Raw genomic sequence first — 22,785 nt, 5'->3', positions numbered from 1 at the left:
ATCTATCCTTGAAAATAACACAGTGTGCTAGAAGACAGTCCAATTCCTTAATATTAAGTTTAGACTTTAACTAAGCTATTTTACTATGAACGAAGCCACATGTCATGGAAGTTAGTCCCAAATAAATATCACACAATAAATCATCATTGAAATTCTACTGATGTAGCCGGAAGTTATCATAATGAACTATTGATAATAATACAGTGAGTCCTCGTTCTACGTCACCCCGTTTAACGTCATTTCGCGATAACGTCACGAAAATTTTGAGACCGTCATTCGTTTATCGCACCTTTGCTTCGCGATAACGTCAGGTCTGGTCAGGTCTTTTAAATTTCGCGCGAGAAAAAATGCGAAGCGGCGGGCGTTGCAGGTTGTTCGTTTTGTGGGCGGTAATACAGTCAGTCTAAACGAAGTGTAAAACGGTGTGTTTATGGTCAATTTCGATTACGTTCATAGCAAATTTTCTGCAAAATGAATTCTTAGGTAGGTGCGCAAATGTTAAGTGCGTAAATGTCAAGTAAAGTTTTAGCAAATTTTACTTGACATAACGTTTTTCTGGAACCTGAAAAGTGATTTCTAGGAATTTTTCCGTGTAGAACTCGGGAGTATTTGTCGTCACTTTTTCGCCGTGTTCTCAATTAATCTTGGTTCCTGTAACTGCGACGATGTTTCAGCGATGATGATGCCTAGGTGACCACCATAGCGAAGCCGAAAAAACAAATGCGGGAAGATAAAAAAATGGAGAAGGATGTTACGTCGCTGCTGGTATTGCCGTCAATGAAGACAGGGACTCGTGTTTATGCCATAGTTTGGCATTCCCATCGTAAGAAATGGCCCAAATATGATACGCTAAAATTTTTTCGCGTAGGAATTGTGAGGTCTAGGAGCTGATATTCACTTTTTACATTGTTTTTTATGGGATATTGTGCTTCGATTAACGTCATTTCGTTTATCGTCACATTTTTCAGGAATGGTAAGTGACGTTAAACGAGGACTCACTGTATATGAAAAATAATTTTAAAATATGTCTGAAAGTATTTCAATGCAGTAGTTAAGCAATGTACCACATCATGGCATAAGTTAATTCATAATTTCAATGCAACCAATGACAAAAAATAATAGGCTCATGAACTTGGTACTCCTGCTCATTTTCCACACTTTCCCACAATACGATTGAGACACGGACCATTTCATACATAAATTTAAGCTTCAACATTGTAATATCAGAGTTGGTGGGAGGCTCAACTGTAAGCCTAAAATAATCGTTAAAATACAGTACATAAATTTATGGCACTAGCCCTTGGAGATTAGAAACGAATTGAAGAAAAAGCAAAATAAACTCCTGTAAAAGATGCTATGGAGTGCAGGCTGTATTTAGTATTTTATAATAAATTCTAATATTTAAAAATCTATTTCTTACACAATTACAGTATGCATATTTAATTCATGCAAATGACTTCATCAAACTTACTAAATAAATGCATTTTTTTTAAATAGTCTAATTACTGTTTTGTCAAACAGTTAAAATACAAAACTATCACATTATTTCAACAGTCTTGAAATGAATCTACACATGAGTTACAAAAATAGTTCATATTTATATTCATTCAAATGAATTCCACAGTTATCACAGACTTAATTTTAATAAGATCCTCCAAATTAAACATCAAGAACAAAATGTAAACACAAATTAACAAAAATTTTGCATTTGATGCAAATGAGATCTATTAACTCCAAACCCTACAGACAATAACATAAGTGTATAAGGTCACTCAATGAAGCATCTATGTACAATCATTTAAGTATAAATGCGTTTCAACACCAATTGGCTGATGAGGGGACAACTGAATTATTGTCAGCATGGACTTTACAAAGTTTCTGCCTCTACTCAGGTGCAGAGAGCCCTAAAAAGGTTACTTTTAACGTCTCAGTTAAATAAGTACATATCTATTAAAATGACATAACTTATGGTATTAAGATCAAGGATAGATTTTTCCTTAGCAAAACTTTGCCTTTACTTCACAATCAAAAATACAACAGACAGTATAACAGTTCCATGCTGACATTAATTCAGGACCTCTCTATGATTCACACAAGACAAATAATACTAGATGAAATGAAATAATATCAAGGCAATGCAAACAGCTCATGAAAGAGAATTCCGATGAATTTTATAAATGGCAACTTCCATAATTAATGAGAACAAAAATATAAATTCCTAAATGAATAGTTACTTCTAGTTATCACAATCAGAATCACAAGGCACACAGCTGCTCAAGGCACAACAGACTGCTGAGGGGTTCACATTCCACGAAAGCATAAAAGAGAATGGTAAATATCTCTATAATATTTACATTAGTTTCCTTAGTTTTTTGGAGGAGGAATAGGCACAGTAGAAACTCTGTTTAGGGACAACTGTTACTTATTACTATCTCCAGCTTACACGCAGTATTTGATTCCCAGCAAAATAATTTTCCACTCTAAATTTTAAGACAACTCTTAACTTAACGACATTTTTTGCTAGACCAAAACTGATCATAAGTGTGTTTCATGGCAATTGGAATTGATGAAGCACAATTTTCATTGATACTCTCTTTTCCACAATAGATGGCAATGGCTCAGGCAACTAAAATGAATCTCTCATCAAAAGTATAAAATATACCTCATAGTGCAATGTTTACAAAACATGATGAAGCCACAGCAAACCTATTTGTATGGTAACTATTACAGTTTACTGGGAGGTACAACGGTACTTTGCATATCAATATCTACGCATAAAGTTATGCGATAGACATTGATGCAAATAGAACAGTATATTCTTTTATGAAAAGACCTTGATAATTAAGAAATGAATACATGCCTGATCTATGAATTTGCTAGTCAGAGAAATCAATCCCCAAACCAAGCAAACATAAAAGTAATGAACACAGGAATGAGATCAAATCAGAGTTACTTGGCGCAAGTTCTCTCTGATAACCATATCAACTACAACTTGGAATACAACCTGGACGTTTGAAGTATCAGTGGCAGTAGTGAAATGAGGATACAGTACTTTCGAGCTGGTGCGGTTACGGACAGCAAACTTATGTTGAATAAATAAAGCCCCACGGTCCACATCATAATCTGGTCCTGAAAATCAATGACATTCTTGAAAATGGGTTGAATGGTTTTAAATTTTATATTCACACAATATCCAATAATTATAACTGAAATTTTCCCATTTAATACAAAAATGCTGAGAGGTAAATAAAATATAGCTCACATTACTTGATCTTTTCATCACAGTATATGAAAAGAAATTGATTTCATCCATATTGGCTAGTGCGATATGAATATTCCCATTTAAATGTACATGCACAATTTTAAACCAGTCTACCATTTTACTAAGGCTGCCCAGCATGGTGGAGAGTCCATTTTTCACAACTGTGAGGAATTCTGATACAGACTCAGGATTGGATATTCATAAAACCTTGGTATTCTATTCATAAGGACTCGAAATTAGGCAGAAAATGCACTTGAAAGTCTATGCACCAGTGTGTTTTAGTTCCTCAGAGTCTAAGGAGGATGAGAACAAACAATTTATTTCTGACAGTATTTAAGCATGTTAAGCAAAGAAATAGTTTTCCAACAAAAAATTACAAATGGAAGTGGTATGGTGATTTGGAAGGGAAATACTTCAAGAGCTCCTTATCACCAGAAATGTTCACCCTTCCACTCCCCAATCCCTCATCTGCCCTTCTGCTCCCCAATTTCTTCTCCATAATTAGTGTTTTACCACCAAAGAATTTCAAGACTAGCAATATGCACTAAATACAAAAAAGAATGAGTCCCCACAATGAGTGTATTTCTGACGCTTAATTTTCTTCAGCACGGTATGTACCACTAATGCGATTATTCCACAAATCGAGAGATCTAATTCATTAGCACCAAGATTCCAAGCTAGAATAAGGAATAGACCAATATTCTAATGAGCAAACTCAAGGAAGACAAGATGTACTAGAAACACAAACTGCATTAGTCACATGACTCCCCTGACCAGATCTGTAACTTCTCCAGAGCATTGCTGCTTCAAAGACTATGAGAGCTTGCTCTTACTCTTCACTGCCACTTTTCTATCTCAACTTCCGCTGTCAAACCTTTCACCTCGCCAAGCGGTTGCCTTGTTCTAGTTCCTCCAACTTGCAGCATGTGACACCCTCCGACATGTTTTTTTCATTCTAATTGTTCAACATGTGTATTACTTAATTCATACATTTGTAATGGTTTAAAAACTTGTATTAGTCCATTCACACATTCATAATTTTTTTGTCAAAAACAATAAATTTAGACACTTGGACCATACTGAACCTTATTTCCATATTCATTTCATTTGCTTATCATAGAGATAAATAGGTCTGTGAACTACACCCTTTAGCAAGGTTTCACACAGGTAGTCTTATCCACCACACTACCTGTGGTAAAACCATACATGGAGAAACCACATTTCATCACTTTTGGCTAGTTACTACAGGTACTTTGTGGAAAAGAACTAGTTTCAGTGATGATCTCTTTGTATAAAGTATTACAATCTTACCTTTATAATCCGGGAAATACAGCCTCAGATGCCTTCCAGAATACAGAATTTTTTCCCGAAATAGATCAAATTTATTCAGGAAGAGGACAAATGATGCTTCACGAAAGAAACGATTGTTGATTATTTGAGAAAAGAGAGTTAAACTTTCCTCCAGTCGGTTCACAGTTGGATCTTCCTGTGAAACAAAGAAAATTTTCAAAAGACTCAAGAAGTTAGAGGACTTGCTAAGGGAAATATTAGATTTCCAACCACTATACAAAATATTTTCATTCACCTATGCAGGTAAGTACACAGACGAATGAGTATTTAATTATTACATTCACACATTCACTACCTCAAAATTTGACATACAATCAAAATCCAAAATTCTTTTCCATCATTCAAGGCAACTTATGCTACTTCAGTATTAACTCTCTCAACAGCACTTGTTATAACAGACTGACTAAAACATGAGAAAATTTTCAACCAGTGCAAACTAAATTTTCTAGCAGCAGAAGGAAGCCAATAACTTGCAACAGGATGTAAAAACAAAACCTTACTTAGCCCCAGTGCTGCAATTACTTTAGCTTAATATTAAAATTGATCCAGGCCAAGCCAATAGGGTAGTTTCCTTCATCAAAGAAAGCGAATGGCATTGATTGCAATTCGTTACCCACCATTAGTGTATTCATAATATACAAAATATTTGGTTTTAGAAATTCCAGTGTAGACGAATGCTAATGGCCAATTTTAACCCCATTTGAAAATGTCCGGATTGGCATCCATACGATGCCACTCCACGTGGCGCCACAGGCACCTAGATTCTGCACCAGTAGTCAGGAATTTTACATCGTCTGAGATTACCAATGCATGCACGAGGCACAGAGATCAGGGAAAAGTCTCTTAATAATCACCTATTAAAATTTCCCATGGTCAGAAAGTTTCCTTCGTTTGATAGGGTATTAATAAGCCTTATTCGAGCCAAGCACTACCTGCTCAGCTTTTCTTCAACTCCGGAATTTCTTCCCATGAAAGCATCACAAGCAATGCACATAAAAATGAATAACGATATTAGTGTGCCGGGTGTACCGTTATGTGATAATACATTTACCGTTACAGATTCTCTCGCACTGGCTCATTTAAAATCTTTTGAAGGCTGCTAGTGTTGCACTCTCACTGTTAATTGTGTTTCAATTGAGTACCTTCAATTAATATTGACGTGAAAAGTTAACTTTACTAAATATATCATACTCCCAATTATCTGGGCTACTGATGGGGAGAGGCAGCACAAATAATCGGAAAACACAAATAATCCCAACTTTCTCTTGAACATAATTTTTTGTAATTCACATAAATCAAATGATTAAATATCATTTATGCACATTTTCCATTATTTTAGAATGCTTTCCAGAACAATTAAGAGCTTTCTTTTCCCGACTGCGATCTGCAATCATGGCAATAATTACGAATTCGGGATATGAAACATACAATTAAAGATGGTAAATAACTTTTTCTTAATATAGGATTGATTAAACAATGAAGAATCTTCAAAAATAAATCAAGATTTTTTCCCGTGCCTGATCGTCGTCAGCACTGCTAGAGCAGACCTCCAAGTAGACTTGAAACATTCCTTGTCAGCAAGAACATGAAATAATTCCATTTTACGAAGCGAATCTTAATAGAAATAATGTCTGGTATAGCCTTGCATTTAAATGCAAATTTCCAGGTGCTTTTGTGTCATTTTTCCTTTTTTTATACGAAGATCGTGGAAAACATCGATGAAGTGTAAAACTCATGCACGGATAAGCCACAACACGGAAAAACCACAGCCGGATAATCGGGAGTCTGCTGTACAAAGGTTTTCCATGGCAAGCTCAATGGCTTCAGAATTTGGCCTTTTTAAAGGGAGTTTGGATAATCTACCAAAAGTTGATATAGCCATACGTATGGCATGGCATTATTGTTTCAATCATGATATAAGCCTTCGTATTCCATTATTATTAATTACGACTTGGAGCTGAGCCAGCTAGAGCCTTGTGAATTTCTTGTTACTCAACATTTGTCTCTTAATACAAGTCGATATTTTTGTTTTTTCTTTGAAAGAAGGCAATATGCTTCTAGCCCTACCCCCAAACCACGTCAGAATACTATTGAAAATTTGTAATGAATTGAATACATTTCGATGTAATATCCATCCAGCACAATATTTTGCCATGGTTAAAATACAATACATTTCCTTTAATTAACAGTTCTTCTCATCATATTCACTTCCATACATATCAGAACCAATCGTGAACAATGGTAGTAAAATTTTTGATAATGAACTAGACGTGCACCACTTTTGTTAATGCATTTAAAATCTTGGAAGATCCATTTTAACACGGTTATCTAAGATACTGTGTATGTATTTGGAGTGGAGGGAAAACTTAGTTTTTCTTTGAGAAATACAGTTTTTGCTTGAAACATTGAAGGCATCCTCTCAAATGGTGTATCGTCTGGATGCACAGCAAGCAGCCTGCATCGTAGCGGTGCTCATAGCCTCCAACCAAGGTGGTGGCCTCACACAGCGGCAGCCAGAACCAGAATGATGCCGCATGGGCTTTTCCCAGCACTCATACTTAGCCATCACATTTTCGCATGCTTGAAAATTTTCACTTTTCATTTAATCGCGAAAAATAGATATCATAATTTAAAAATCTAAAAGTATAAAATACGTACTCCAGAAGTAATAATATTTCGATTCAGGCAATAAAAAAAATGGGAAACCACCCATTGATTTTTAAGGCAAATTTAATTCTTAGCATTAATTGCTCCACACGACGCTCGAGTTCCTACCCAATTTGTTCTCAATCAAAGGAAATTCATGAGCATTTATGGTGGTTACATAACATGGTATCCACTTCAAAAATCTCTTATGACTAATATCAACACCGACTGCTAAGTAAAGCAACAATCACCATCTTACCACAAGGGTCATATCATATCCACTGAGAGAGACAACGAATAGGACAGCTCGTACATCATCAAAACAATAGATCCACTTTCTACGCTGAGACCTCTGACCACCAACATCAAACATACTGCAAAGAGAACAGAAAAATATTTTACCCACAACTTTTAAGAATATTATGAACAATGTATATGCTGTAATGAATAACAACATCGTCTTCAAATATTAAACCTTCACTGCCACTAAAATATATGTTTCAAATATGCCAATCCTAGACTAGTATTCCAAATTATGGTTTATCCAGCAGAGCAAGTTGTTCTATAGAAGCAGCTAAATTTTAAATAATACAAATATACAAATTCTGAGCTAGTCTTTTAACTTAATTAACATATTCCACAAGCCAAATGAGTTTAATATGACCAATTTACCACACCACCTTTCTTACTTCATGTTATGAATGTTACAATGCAGTATACTCCGCTCCAGTTCTACTTCCCCTTTATTACATCAATATCATAGGAAAACATTACCAAAGATACAAAATAATACATAGTTTTATTCCAAAAAATTTGCAATAGAGGTGCATTCTTCCTGTTTTTGGCCCAAGTGTAGACTTCATTGTACAGGATTTTCGTAATTAGAGGTTTGCAACAGGAAGTTTTTTTTACGTGCATTTTCTATGAGGTGAGACAGCTCTGGGGTTAAGACTTTGAAGTAGAGAGGTTTTACTCCGGATTCTCGACATGGGTACCAGAGTTTCTCCCTAAATTTCTCCCCATGGTGAAGGAGCACATTCTTCCCCTTTTGAATGGCATGTCAGGACAAACTTTTGCAGTGCAACTATTGTTGATTTGATAAAGGAGCAGAAACTACATCATATGGAACTTAGCAAGGAAATTTTATAAAATACCAAAAGGGAATGATAACATGGTGCACCACAAAACAGGCCACAGTGTGTGGTCACTACAGAGCATTGGACATTTTTAATGGCTGAGAGATGCTCCTAACATATGATTTTGAAAGTAATGTACCTATTGAAAAGATGTGGAGGGGAGTATTGAAAAAAAATTGAGGAAGGAAAACCTTGCTTCTTTCCCTCCATTCACTACATCAGGAGGTCTGGTTTCAAACCTCAGTCAATGCAGATGGTTTTCCTATCAGGAATTTTCCACATCATTTTAGGTTTGTGCACACTTACCCACAAAATAGTTAATGTTATAACTGCGTGACATACCTTATAATTACATCATTAATTTTGAAGTGGGTTTCGATGATTCCATTGGTTCGTACTCTAGCTCTCAAAACATCGGTAGGAGTAGGTGTATACTTGTCATCACAGATACGATCCATGTTTTCAAATAAACTAAAAAATATAGAAAGAAACATAAGCACATTCTAAAAATATAATGTATAGGTTTTCGCATTAGGAGGATAGCTGGAAAAGGAATGAATATGAACATTCTTACAGATTATGATACTCACTAAATGGCTGAGTCATTCAGTTCATACTCATAGCCACGAGCAACTGCAAGCCGAACTCCACGATCTTGCCACAGAGCTTGCAGTGCAGCTGATACTTCAGCAATCATGTAGAACTCTTTGTCAAAACAACTTGTACTGGATAAGACGGTCAATGCATGTGCCTAGGAGTAAGAATGTACACAATAAAAATAATTAGACATAGTTCATTGAAAAATACTTATAATATGGTTCAACATGGTTACTAATTTCATATTTCACCTTGTTTTTTGCTGACTGGAGATTAATGCGTAATAAGCCCATTCCATTTAGTACATATTTCATGGAGGAAAGAAGATTATCCAGTACCGTGGGTCGAAAACTCCGCAATTCTTCTTTCGTGAATCCATCACTATGAATAATTTTCATCTGCTTGACCAAGGTACTTTTGCCACTCTCCCCAGCACCTACAACCCAATAAAATGACAGTAATATTTCTGTATGATCACACCATACACACAAAGGGAAAATAAAGATGATGATATCTCTCAAATAAAAACTATAGCTATGGAATTTTTTCTTTAACTCATAAGATTGAATCACTTTTTCACAAGGCCTAAATTGTGCCCTAACAGTCTGAAATACGTACCCAGGAAATCAAGTGGATTTAGATAGAAATTCTTAAGGTACCCCTTAAACATGAAAATCGGTAACTGAATGTGATTATAAGACTTCAATGGAACACTGATTTTTAATAGGTGCTTTAACACACTTCAAACTGCTCCGTCCATAGCTCCCTGACATTCACAGCACATACTTCAATCAATCATGGAATTCTTCCAACTGCTACATGAAACATACAGCTTCAACTCTTAGCAATTTTTAACAAATCTCTGTGTGCTCAACAGCACACTCATGTGATCACACAACATCATGAATGGCACTTCCTCATTGAAAAGGCCCAAAGATATCTAAGATTCCACCTCTCAGTACCTTAAATTTCCGTCAGAAGTTAAAGAAATTTTCTTATGTAATGGTCACAAACGTAATAGCAAACCCAGAAAGTAGTTACTGGATAGTATAAAAATCAATTTCAATTCCATCATCATTTAATATATCTTTTTATGTTCATATTTCACATTGGAATGCAAGGTAAGCATTCTTGCATGTATTTTTTTCTCATTTTTCAACTTTGGTATACTCAAACATTTTCAAGTATCATTTTCTCATCAAACACTGATTCTTTACTCTAACTTATCATCCGATTTATGTCACTTTTCAAAAACGGAGATTTTGTTCGGAGATAGAATACAGTTGTGAACTTGGGTTTTAAATAGAGTGTTGGTCTAAGAGCTGTAGATCAAATCTAAATATCAGTGATATAAAAATACAAATGTGGGCCGATTTATGAAAAAAATCAATATTCGCGGGTGACTAGAAAAACGAATAATAGAGAATGATAAAATGAACCCTAGAACTGTTTCTTATATAAATGCTAACTGGTTTAAGGTCTCGAACGACCGTAAGCCTTCTATTTCCAGGACAGTTGAGATACCAAGATTAAAACTTCTCACCACAAAGAATACATCCAGATTAAGTTAATGTTTTTAACCAAAGAAAAAGGTATGAACATGCCCGTAAGTTATGCCAGACAAACTAGAAAATTCAGTACAGCATCCATTACAATCACGTCAACAGGAATTCATAGGATCCATAAATGGGAATATCGACGGTAACCGCAAGAGGATCAAGGAAAATCTTACCCAAGAGCAGAATTTTGATGACATTGCTTTCCTGTTTAGCTAATTCTCCCAACTGCCTATCAATTTCTTCACTTCTTCTCCTGGCTTTGGCCTCTTCGCTGTCTAAACTCAGACATCCACCCATCCCATCTTGTATACGCACACCTGCAAAGACTGAAGGATAAAACTCTTAATGACAAAAGTCAGGAGAATTAAAAAACTTAACACAATTTCATAGTAGTTTGATTTTCACTTTAACTATACAATTAGCGAAATTTTAATGTCCCACGCAACTCACCTGTTGAATCTTTCGCACATGTGAAAAAAATTCCCAGCCTCACTGGTACAGAAGTCCACAGATGACGCTCACAGATTACCCCACCTGGCGCATACTTCCGAAACTTATTGAGAATGCGTTGACGCAATACAATGCATCAATGCATTTAAAGGGAAGCTCAAGAAGCGGGCAAACAAAGATTTTATGCGGGTGAAGCACTGGGAGAGCGTGTGGGGGCAGGGGGTGTAGGGAAGGATCATCGCGCCATTTCGATGGTGGAAAACATGCTTGTGGAGTGTGCTAAATTTGGTCATTAACCATAGTTGGCCAAGAAAAGGCATAGGAGTCTTGAGCTGAAGATTGTGCTTTCCCGCTTTAGAGCTAGAAGATGAGTTCCTCAGGCTGATTCAACAATATACTGCAAAACAAAAAGGGTGTTTTTCTACGAACTTCATTCCACATTCCCTCGGAAATAAATTTCTTCTCAGTTTGTTTGTTGATTGACAGTCAGTTGCTCGATCAATTGATAGCTTCTGCAGCTGTTATCGGCCCAATCACAACAATCCGCGCAATGTTTACTTTTATAAATAAAAATGAAAAAAGTGCCTATCAAAATTCCCGTCGTTTCAAGTTAATAATCTTTAAGTTCCAGAGGTTCTTCTTCTAATTTCTGAGTAAAATTAATCCCGTGGATATTTTGTAAACTGGCATCCATCAAAAATAAAAAATGAAGAGTTAATCCCAGTTCTGATTGTAGCAAATTAAACTTGACAGGTGAGTCTCAAAGTGGCCTGTCTTATAAGTTACTTACACATTGATTTGTGATTTTACTAATAGACGCAGGTCGATATTTTCGAAAAAAATATAAATAGTTTTCGCGCATCGGTTCGTAGTGATACTATCAAACTCGTTCAAATAACGGCCGAATCGAGCGTATTTGTTGAATAGACCTCTGGGACATAAATGGAGAAAATGTAAAATCAATCATCTAATAATCGTGAACGTCGGTTTCTGTCAGCGCTTTTGGTCGTGTGATTAAATGTATGGCTCACAAAGCATTTCCTTCTTCATTGAATGCCTCGTGAATGATCTACTTATACCTGTAGTCACAATCCTAAATTGGTCAAGTTAGGCGGCCTTCTCCCTAGCATTTGGAGTATATAGCTTCTCCCTTCACCACTTTTAAATATTATTATTATCTCAAAAATGCACTCACTGCCAGTGCTCCTTCAGAATTTTCCGACCGTCTTCTTCCTTAAGGAATTGAGATAAGGGTCACTTTTAATTAATAAAAAAATAAAAATCCAGAAATTGCTTCTAAGCTGATTAGAATTGGAACTGCATGGTTTTTTGTTGCTCATTTCTGGGGAGACAGATTCCTTGCACTATGTGGAATGCATCAAACTTCTCTTGATTCCAAATGTGGATTTTTGTCATTCTCCGTTCATAAAATCCTAATCATCCCTTTTCCCACTGCATCAACCTGTGGTGGCAACGTTGATGGATCTTGTGCACCTCAGGGCCGGATTTACCCAAAGTTACGTTATAGGCACCTCTCCATTGAGTGCCCCTCCTCATTTGAGCACCCCCTCCCTGATTTTTATGATAAGGCATAGCCACTCACTTGAGAAGGATTGGAGGTTTTTCTCCTTTACTTTACATTTAAACTAGCTGACCCGGCGAACTTCGACCGCCTAACATTCAATGAACTTATAGTTTAGTTGCACCATTTATAAATAAAGAGCGGCTGTATCGTTTTAATCATATTTGATTTATTATAAATTAAATGAGAAAATATTGATGAAACAAAAATTATACGCATTCAGTCGTTGGCTATTTGTGTTATTAACCGTAAAAAAATGTTTTTAGGTAGCGTAAACTTGGCTCGTTCACGGGGCAGGTTAACGCAATGCTAGACCGACGCTTGACTGATGCTCAAAATAGTGTAAGAAAAGCCCCTATGAAGCAGCATTCGTATCAAATGACTTTAGGCGCGCCAGTTATAGTATCTCTGTTAGGAAAAAATGCACTGCGTAAACATGCTGCATGTGGTGTGCCCTACACATTCGGGTTTAATGTCTTGCGTCAAGCGCCTTCTGATAAACAACAGTTTTTGTTTTGTTATCAGGCGCAAGATAAAGCGAATGAAGTTAAATAAAAATAGCGAAGCGAAGCAGGGTCGCAGCGAGGGGGGTTTTTGGGGGTTAAAACCCCCCAAAAGCTTAGAGAATCTTTTTATAAAACATTTGGTTATTAATATTAGGGGGACGGATGAGTCACAAAATATTTAACTGTTCACACAGCCGCAAAACCTACCATTTTGAACCTTTTATCCTAAAAAATGTCTGGGGAGGGCCCCCACACCTCTCGCTTACCTTGGCGAGTTTTCCATACCCTACAGACCTGCCAGTATTAGCTGCGCCTATCTTTAATTCCTAGCTGCGCCCTTGAAGCGAAGGAAGAAATACAGCGGATGGTTTACCGACTCGTAAACATACCACATATTATTTACCATGAGAAAATCATGGGTTTTCACTGACACATGAGAACAAAAACTGAAAGACTGACCATGCAATTTTTTAATCGTTATCACGAATGCAACACAAATTGGAAATTGAATACTTTTAAGCTCAAAAGGGCATAAAAGTTGGGATCATGGAATCTTCGGATTGAGATCTTCCTCATCTTTGAATTTTCCTTTGAGTATAGTGGCGTGAATCACTTTCATTATCAGTTTTTTAAGTAACCAAACACGTTCCGTTGGATAGTTTTGGTTGGTTTAGGTTTCGAAAGATCATGAACACAGAGCCTACCTTTGGCTGTGAATCGTGCCGTGGTAAGCCAGGTGCGTCCAAGGATTTTAAATATTAAGATAGATAGTTGTTTGCTTCGTCTTCGTTTATTACAAAGTAAAAAGATTTGAGTTCATGCAGAGTACACGGACATTACTGATAATCAACAATTGCTTGGAGATTTCGTTACACACACGGTAGTTATGTGTTTGTTGAAAACTAACTCAATTCGAGCTGAGCTTACTTCTAATTCAATTATTTTAATACTATTTTAATATTACTTTAATATTTTTAACATGTTTGAACATTTAAATTTTTTAAATATTGTTAAAAAGATCAGTCAATACATCAGTAAAAACGAAAAAAATCTTATTTTTTGGACCGTCTTAACAATCAACTCCTAAAAACATATCTCTAAGATAAAGTTGAATTTTTTTGTGATTTTTTCCTATTTTTTAATGCCCTATTTGTTATCCGGGGCTGAGACGAATCCAAAGAGCCTAATGTCACTAAAATCGGTGCAGCCGTTCTTGAGTTATAAGTGTTCTAACTAACACGATTTTCGACTTTCTTTTATATATATAGATTCACTCAATGACTTCTTCACTGGTAATAATGGAGATGTCTTCTTTTTTAAGTTTTAGTTCCAAAACTAAAGGAATTTTAGCCTCTTCTGCAAATCTTGTTAGACCAAAGTGGCCTCCAGAGTGAAAATCTTTCTATTTGCTCTCTTCCTGAAGTTCCTCTCATTCACGGAAAGCCATGCAATCAATTCATCAGAAATCTTTGCCTTGTCCTTGGTTAGCAAAACCCAACATGATTGGAATGTCTTAAGGGAACTTGGTCAAATGTGCAAACCTTTACGTAGTGAACTTAAATCAGTCATCTCATTCCTATTCTTGGTGTTTAGAGCCATAGTCCTTATTTTCCTCAAGCTTTTCCTTGAGCAAGTCCTCAAGCTTTTCATTGCAGCATATAGGGAGATGTCTTATCCTGCATTCTAATTAAAAGCAAAATAATTAGTGCAAAGCTTGAACAGCTGATTCTTATGAGTCACATCAGTGCTTCCCTCGGATTGTAAGGCTGTTCCTCATCCAATATCTTCTTGCGCACTGATTCAGTCACCACAATAATGGACTTGATGTAACTTTTTTCCTTGCGATTATGTATTGCGATTGCAAAGATTAGGGACCTGACCAAAGGTACTTTAGAAACACATTGGGAATGAATCCATAAGACCATTGGGACAAAGTCACAGCCATAGACGAGGCGAAGGGATAATTGACCCTTGACAAAACAATTTTATATCGGAAGTTTTACTTTACCATAATTATGGTATTCAAGCAAATACCATCCCTTTTTCCCTGAGATCTGCCATCTCTTGATAGGGATCTGGAAAATCAGTACCTAGAACATGGTCATAGGTGTAAACTTGTGTTGTAGAATAATTGGGATAATTTTCAACTATTGTTTTGGAAAAGATGTTGTAGAGTACAACAATAAATTAATAATATATAATATTATTCATTAATTCATAAGTATAAAAATAATGTGCCTTATTTTAAAATATGCTGTTCTTTAATAAGGAAAAAAAATATTTCAGATGACATATAGAAAATCCTCTGTCAGTATCGATTCTTTGGATTCATCAGAGACGTCTGAACATGGACTCCTTCAAGAAGAAATTTCACTTCCTGGATTTATTATTAAATCTCAAATTGGATGCAACAGCAGAGGCAAGCTGATCCTATGTTGTAGCTGTAGAGATTTTCATATATTGTGACATAGGCTTGAATTACCAGTCCAACACAAAAATTAGGTTATATATTGACATTTGTACACATTTAATGATGAATAGCTGTAAAATTCTTAGAGGGAGGGTAGGTAACCTATGCTTCAGTTATGCTCTGTTCATTTTATCTCTGTGGGTGAGCTGGTGTGGCCGAAGCAAGTGGAGATGAGGGAAGGGAAAGGTTCTCGGCATGTGACTTTGCCTTTGCCAATCAGCAAACAGTAGGTGTGGCCTCAGTGAGTCGCTCTCAGACCTCCGCCAAGTAATCATCGTGAATCTGCTCATGGAGCACTGTTGCCAAACCTCACATGTTCTCCTTGTATGTGACGACAGTCCAGCCGGCGAGAGTTGTCCGATGGAAGTTCAAAATGAGGGGGGAGAACTCTGCTCCAGCACGGTTTGCAGCCAATCGCTGTCCCCCAAACACATCTCACACCCTTGTCTAGTCATACAATGTTGTCACATGCATATGAGCACTGAAACAAGCCTGAGCCACCAAAACAAGCCCTTTCTTCGAAACGCCAAAACAAAGATTTTTTCCTTTGGGTCCTTCACGCTCATCGTCCTTTCTGGCTCCTTTCTTTGCGAAACCCTTTTCTTTACCCGGACTTAGTGTCAGGACCAGAACTTTACCATGACTTTTTGTCAAAGTGTCATCGGACAACTCCCGGTGGCCTGGCTGTAAGTATGCCTTCCACCAATGGTGCCTCATTCAGCGCGGTAGTTGACAATGTCATGAGCTTCGGTGAAAGGATTATCCCCAATGCCTTCCAAATGAGTAGGTATATTGTCTCGGTGCAGGGGCCAAAATACCTGTGGCCACCTATGACTCACACGTTTTCATTGACCAAGTAGGGCGGCTATGTACATTTGGCAACATTATGTTCGCTCCTCCTCTCTCTCTCAGTACTACCTCTCCCCCATCAGTGAAGCCATCTGAGGGTGTCCGGGGTCTCATGAAAGCTCACTGGCAGATGTAAAGTGAATAGACTATAGACACGTGCATCTCTCATAAATTATGTTTTTATTGCTCCTCCTCTCTCTCTCAGTACTACCTCTCCCCCATCAGCGAAGCCATCCAAGGGTGTCCGGGCTCTCATAAAAGCTCACTGGCAGATGTAAAGTTTATCAGTCATCAGGGGCGGATCCAGGATTTCTTTCTGGGGGAGGCACATGCAAGGCCGAATTAGGATTTTGTTCTATGGGGGGCACAAGGATATCCCTTAATACAAAATGAATGCAATGATAATGGGGCCGTATTACAAATCTTGCATATTTTTTAGGCATCTGGGGGGTGCATGCTCCCCCCCCCCCCCTAGATCTGCATATGTCAGTCATATGAACACTTTGGATATGTATGAAGAGTGTTGTGCATGGATATAGTTCTTAAATCATTTACTCACATAAATATATCATGAAAATACAGATATATATCTATGTTAAGGGGAATATAAAGAGGGTTTTACAGGAGTAGGACCCTCTGCCAGACATGAAGAATACACATATACCTACTGAAATCTTGGAAGAAAAAAGTTCTCCTTATGATGAACAAGGGATCAAAAGCAGTTAATGCTCTAATGCTTGGGAAAAATGAATACTATGCTTGTGTTGATAGCATGTGCTCAAAATGGCTCAACCTAAAATTTACATCAATATAGTTCTCATTGGAGGAGTGTAATGGATAAAAAGGCCATACAATATAACCCCACAACCGTAACATCCGTATCTCTGGTAGTACCAAGAGGGTGGGGGTAAGGCTTTTGGGGAATGTGTAGATGTTGTATAGGAACGGGGTTGGGAACCTCTAACCTGGGCCATATCAATGTAAACACCAACCTTATAGTCTTACTGAAATAATTCTGATCCCTGCCCTACAAGAATCAAGACCTCCAAAAGAAGAAAAGACTGGGGAGCAGATAAAAGCCTTCCTGCTATACATCAGAGGAGTCATCTTTAAAATATCCACAATATTGACGAGGCATCAGACAAAATATGTACCTCTTTAAGCCACATATGCTCACAAACAAGGGTTGGTATCTAAACACGAAAGAAGGAAACAAAATATAAACGGAGGGAATATACATTTTTTTTTCGATTGAAATGCACCACTTACGACCAAGTGTATGTGGGTGAAACTAGTTGGACAATAAGGGGGACCACAAAATGGCAACTCAACTGGGCTATGCTGATAAATCAGCAGCTTTGCTGCATGTAAAATTTAAGATTTGCATTTTGGTGGCATGTGAAATATTTCCTTGTTTTCTGAATCAAAAAATTACATCAAGTATTTGAGATTGTTGATTGAAAATGCAGGGATGAAAAACCAAAGAAAAATATGGACAAGTAATTGATAGTGAATAATAAAACAGATGAATGTAGTACATAGTATATGAATTAAGGGTGAAAATAAATATAAAAATGTACACTCTAGGTCCTTCAAAAAAGGTTTAACTCCATCTCCTTACTTATGCACATCACTCCACAGCTGGGACGGTGAAAACCATCTCTAGCTCACTGAAAGTAAAAGTAGGTGTCCCACAAGTGTCGATACTTGGCCCACTTTTGTTTCTTATTTTTATTAATGATCTTCCTCAGCCGTTCACCCGGAGTCACACAGTTATGTATGCAGATGATGCTAATCTGTTGACTGCAAGCCGTACTTTAGATCTAACAGAATATGCCAAAACTACAACTCAGGAGATTTTGGAATGGTGTCACCTGAACAATATTGCATTAAATGAAGCCAAAACTTGTTACATACGTTTCCATATTAAGAACTCTGACCAAGCTGAAGATTTACCCAACGATCATCTGTTCACCTTTTCGACATCAATAAAATACCTAGGCATTCACCTCTCAGATACACTTGACTGGTCTTCCCATGTTTCTGAAGTGAACAAAAAACTTTCTATAGGTCTTTTTATGATGAGGAAGCTTTAAGCTTGCCCCCGTTCTATCCGCAAATACACTCAAAGCTCTGTACTCTGCCAAAGTACACTCTCATTTATCTTACGCCATTTTGTTTCGGGGAAATACCTCTCTTTTATCAAGAACCTTTTCTCTCCAGAAGAAAGCTGTTATAGCTATCTATAGAGTCCCCATCAGCACCCCAGGCAGACCACTTTTTGTAAGTTCCTGCATCTTAACTCTCCCCTCAATCTCCTTACCTGTGCCATGTTTGTTCGAAACAACCCTCATCTTATCTCTGTCAAAACCAACCTACACAATCATACACAAGCTTTAGAAACAACATACACACTCCTACTCCCCCCAATACTCCTACAGTGAATAGCTCGTGTGTATTGTATTTTATTATCTGTTTGTATATTATCCTACATTATCTTGACGAAACTCATGGATGTATTATCCCGATGAAGTTAATGAATATTATTATTATTTATATTTTTATGTACATACAACACGCTAAATTTAAAAGTGACTATCATGCTTTTCAGTGAGGTCAGCCTTTAATTCCTTGAAACTAAAAAACTTCATATAATTTCAGAATCATCTCATGGAGGTAAAATAGATAAAGAGAAATGGATGACCAAGAAATTCAATGATAAGGAAAAATGGGAGGCCAATATCAGCAGGGAATCAGTAATCATATCAGCATCTGACAGATTCAAAATGACAGGAGCAGTGAGTAAGATGGAAAGACTCACTGAAATCAATAATTCATCAAAGGCTGGCCACCTTAAACCACCATTACCAAAGGGAAAAGTAGAAAAAGAAAACACCTTCACAGCCTCTCATCGACATGAAAATAACAAAGAGCCTCTGTCACCTCTTTCTGATGCTAGACCAGAAACTAAAGTAAAAGTTAATGAAGTTTCTGGAATTAAAGTAAACATGGCCAGTAATAGTAGTAGTATTTTTGGACAAAATACGGGATTAGGAGCAGCCAATGACTCAAGAGATACACCTTCTATAGAACAAATCAAATATCATGGTCAATCACAGCTTCATAAACTTGATATTAAAAGTAAAATTAAGATCAATAGTCCAAATGTCTCCACCAAATTGTTGGATTTTTATGGTGCGACAGGAGAAAATGGAGATGCACTGAATAAAAACACAAATGGATATCTTGAAGAAGGGATTGGTGCATCTGGAAAAAGTTCGAATATTCAAATACCCGATTCTACTTCTTACTCTAGGGCTGATACAAAATTTTCAAAAGAGCAAATGGTCTTCCATGCTCACAACAACTCAAGTTATCCAAAATTCAATAAAATTTCACAGGAGGAGGAAAAAGGAAAAGCAGATGTGAATAGAAGCTGTTTTCATCACATAGCTAATCTACCAAACATTAACCCAACTATAGGGGCTGTGAGAGGATCTCATGATTCCCTGAATCAAAGATCTTATTACTCTCTAGATACTGATTTTCCCTCAGTGCCAAAAGCAACTTCAATTCCTCCATCAAGGGAAGCAATTTTTCAAACGAATATCAATGATAATCCAAAGACACCAGTACCGTACTCACTTTCCCAAGATGTTAATGACTTGATGAAAGAAATTCATTCATGTTCTATTCAAAAGGAAATTGTAAATCACAATTTGCAATTGAAACCAGCAGAAAAGAAAATTATGCAAGAGAGAACCATAACCTCCACTGGAATGAAGGCAGCTAATCAGGGAATTATCTCCAAATATGAAAGCATATATCCTCCACAGCAAGAATTGCAAACAGATGAGCAATATAGTGACAGTGTTTCAAGTGGTGATGAGTCATGTGAGGAGCTAGAAAGGAGGATAAATGTCCTTTTAAGCTCAATTTCTGACACCTCTTTGCTGGAAGAAAATAAAATGAAGCAGGTTGATAAAGATGTGATAGAAAATGAACCTAAAGGTGATGGCTCTGAGAGGTATGAATTTTATTTGAAAAATAACTGCAGAGCAGCTCCATTGTTTGAAAATAGGGCACCCCAAGTCTTGAAGAATGACCAAATGGAAGACCAAGTAAAATCAAGAGAAATAAACACTTTGAGTAATATCAAATTTCCTACAGCATCGCCATTTGTACCTCGAGGTAATAACTCTGAATTCGAAAATTATGAGATGACCAAGGAAATTTCCCCACCATTACAAAAATCAAAACTACATCAAAGCGATGCACAAAGGAGGTCTTGTGATGGAAAGAACTCATTCATGAAAGATGAATATGAACTGTCTTCAATTGAAAGTGTAGTGGAAATAAAAAGGCAGGCAGGAGATGGTATCAAATGCAATGGTGATATTGAAAAAGAGGGGCCTCCATTTAATTTAGAGAAAATATTAGATCCCCAATTATCATTTTTACCTGCAAATATACAAAAATATATCAGCAAATATGCAACTAAAAGTGCCACTGAAGACAAAATAATGAACACAAAGGAATTAATGTCAGAGCCTACTCAACACACGAAATATCAGAAAATAAATGTGAATGCTCCCTCAATGGTGAGAATTGAACCTTCACATGATGAGGAGTTGTCACCAGAAATTAAGAGCAGAGATTCTGAATACAAAGGAAATATATTTCCACATTCATATGTGAAGAAAAGGAAATCGATCTTAAGAAATGAATATAAGAACAATATGGAGCATCAATTTCAGATTCCTCTTTCTTTCAGGGAAAAATCAAAAAACTTTTCAGCAACAGATACACGATTCAATAGAGTACAACAAAATCAAAACAGCATCAAGGGTGATCCTAGTAGCTCAAAATCTGAAAAAGAAATTTACAGGTGTCCTATCCAAACAAGAAACTATGCATATAAAAAGAATCTATCATGGAAGAGAGCCTTTGCACCCACAGTTCAACGGAAAAAAGAAATAAGGAATGATATGGTGAGTTAATAAGCATCATTATACTAGTATAAAATACCTTAACTCAGGCAGTGACATTTTCACTATGAAGTAGTTTCCTTTTTAGCCATATTAAAAACCAATAAAATACCTTGTATTGTTCCAAGGTTTTTAGCAGACCACAATTGATTTCAAAGATCAACATATTTTCAAGGAGTAAAACAATAAAAAGCTTAAAGACTTTTTTTCCTTCTATGTTGATGATTGAAATCTGACTTTTGCCAATCTACCTAAAAATAACCAAATATTTATCACCATGTCAGCATGAACAACTATGAACATCCAGGCTGGAGGTAGGTTAATCCTGTTTTACTTATTTTATTTATAAACTGCTTCATGATTTGATTAATGCAATGAAGTACTCATTAAAAATCCATGAATGAATTCTTCTCAGATTTCCAAACAGGTTAGGGTCTGCAGGTTTTAGGCCAATGTTTCATTAGGAGGCTTTCTTCACATCTTCAGGGCTGATGATGCCGATGTCAGTTGTGTTCCATAATATATATGTATACCCTCCTCCTTCACCTAGGTGGTCTCTGATTGGTTCGCCATAATAATAATAATCCTGGGCTAATGGCATGATGAACCCTTCCGCCTCTCTCTCTCTCTCTCTCTCGCCTGAACCCTCCCTCCACCTGACATACTCTACCTAAGGGAGCCTCCTCCCCCTAACTTCTTTCATACCATATGACCAAGTTCTTTCCCCCTCCCTCTTCTCTGTCAACCAATCCGTTCAACCTAATTACCTTCCTCCCTCCCCCTCCTAGCCTGGTATAAAAGGATGTGATGGATCTCTGTAGAGTTCACCTGATGATGACGTCTAACGTTGAAACCATGGTCGTAAATGTGTGAATAAATATTAATGTGAAAGCACAAAGTTCTTCTTTTTAACTTTAACATTTATTTCCTTTATTGTTAATAATATGAAATAAATCGTCCATAATATATTAATACCCTTTTTTTACAGAGATAACTTGTGAATTGAGAGAATTTACGCATGTTCATAAAGCACATAATTTTCAATTGAAACCCAATGATTTTCTGACATTAGGCCATAATAGGGAGAGATATCTACAGCTTATTGAATTCAAGTGCTTAAGGTTGATTGTAGTCGACCCACATTACACCTGATTTAAATGTGTAATCTTAATTAGACATGTTTTGAATAAAGCAAAAATCTATGCTTTCCTCTATAAAAGGTTTTAAGAAAATGTCGCCACGAAGCAAATTTAGAGGGAAAATACTATGGAATGAACAATAACTACTGGCAGAAAATGGACCAAATTACAAACCTCTACCCAGGTATGTTACCATACTTGAGGATACCATCAAGGTATTTATGTACTGATTCTCAGTAATTCAAAGCTTT

The 22,785-nt window shown here is 36.7% G+C and overlaps 2 protein-coding genes across 3 annotated transcripts in view; one reads left to right on the top strand and one right to left on the bottom strand.

Annotated features, from left to right (window-relative positions):
• Window positions 1–1,626: 1,626 nt before the first annotated feature.
• On the bottom strand, window positions 1,627–11,109 carry LOC124172023 (guanine nucleotide-binding protein G(o) subunit alpha-like). The gene is made up of 8 exons (XM_046551427.1): window positions 11,001–11,109; window positions 10,724–10,876; window positions 9,243–9,427; window positions 8,985–9,145; window positions 8,737–8,865; window positions 7,518–7,632; window positions 4,574–4,748; window positions 1,627–3,129 (listed from the first exon to the last, which is right to left on the bottom strand). Exons 2-8 carry the CDS (start codon window positions 10,845–10,847, stop codon window positions 2,939–2,941), a joined length of 1,080 nt encoding a protein of 359 aa, XP_046407383.1. The 5' UTR covers window positions 10,848–10,876; window positions 11,001–11,109; the 3' UTR covers window positions 1,627–2,938.
• A 505-nt stretch (window positions 11,110–11,614) lies between these two features.
• The window catches only part of LOC124171993 (DNA ligase 1-like), a 15,024-nt gene continuing 3,853 nt past the window's right edge, over window positions 11,615–22,785 (top strand). The window contains exons 1-4 of one of the 2 annotated variants that reach the window (XM_046551391.1): window positions 11,615–11,753; window positions 15,375–15,507; window positions 19,069–21,398; window positions 22,616–22,718. In XM_046551391.1, coding sequence (XP_046407347.1) covers window positions 15,375–15,507; window positions 19,069–21,398; window positions 22,616–22,718 — 2,566 coding nt within the window. In that variant the 5' untranslated portion in view covers window positions 11,615–11,753. Of the gene's footprint in view, window positions 11,754–15,374; window positions 15,508–19,068; window positions 21,399–22,615; window positions 22,719–22,785 lie in introns of those variants that run through there. The other variant, XM_046551399.1, reaches the window with a different exon arrangement.

Source organism: Ischnura elegans, chromosome 1, assembly GCF_921293095.1.
Source record: "Ischnura elegans chromosome 1, ioIscEleg1.1, whole genome shotgun sequence".
Taxonomy (NCBI): Eukaryota; Metazoa; Arthropoda; class Insecta; order Odonata; family Coenagrionidae; genus Ischnura; species Ischnura elegans.
The sequence above is the reverse complement of the archived record's forward strand: the minus strand, read 5'-3'. Positions and strand labels throughout refer to the sequence as shown.

Coding starts and splice junctions, on each gene's coding strand:
- LOC124172023 (XM_046551427.1), bottom strand. CDS start 10,847: ATGGGTGGATGTCTGAGTTTAGACAGCGAAGAGGCCAAAGCCAGGAGA. Junction 9,146..9,242: donor TCCAGTCAGCAAAAAACAAG/GTGAAATATGAA, acceptor TCTTACTCCTAG/GCACATGCATTGACCGTCTT. Junction 4,749..7,517: donor GATATGATATGACCCTTGTG/GTAAGATGGTGA, acceptor TTTGTTTCACAG/GAAGATCCAACTGTGAACCG.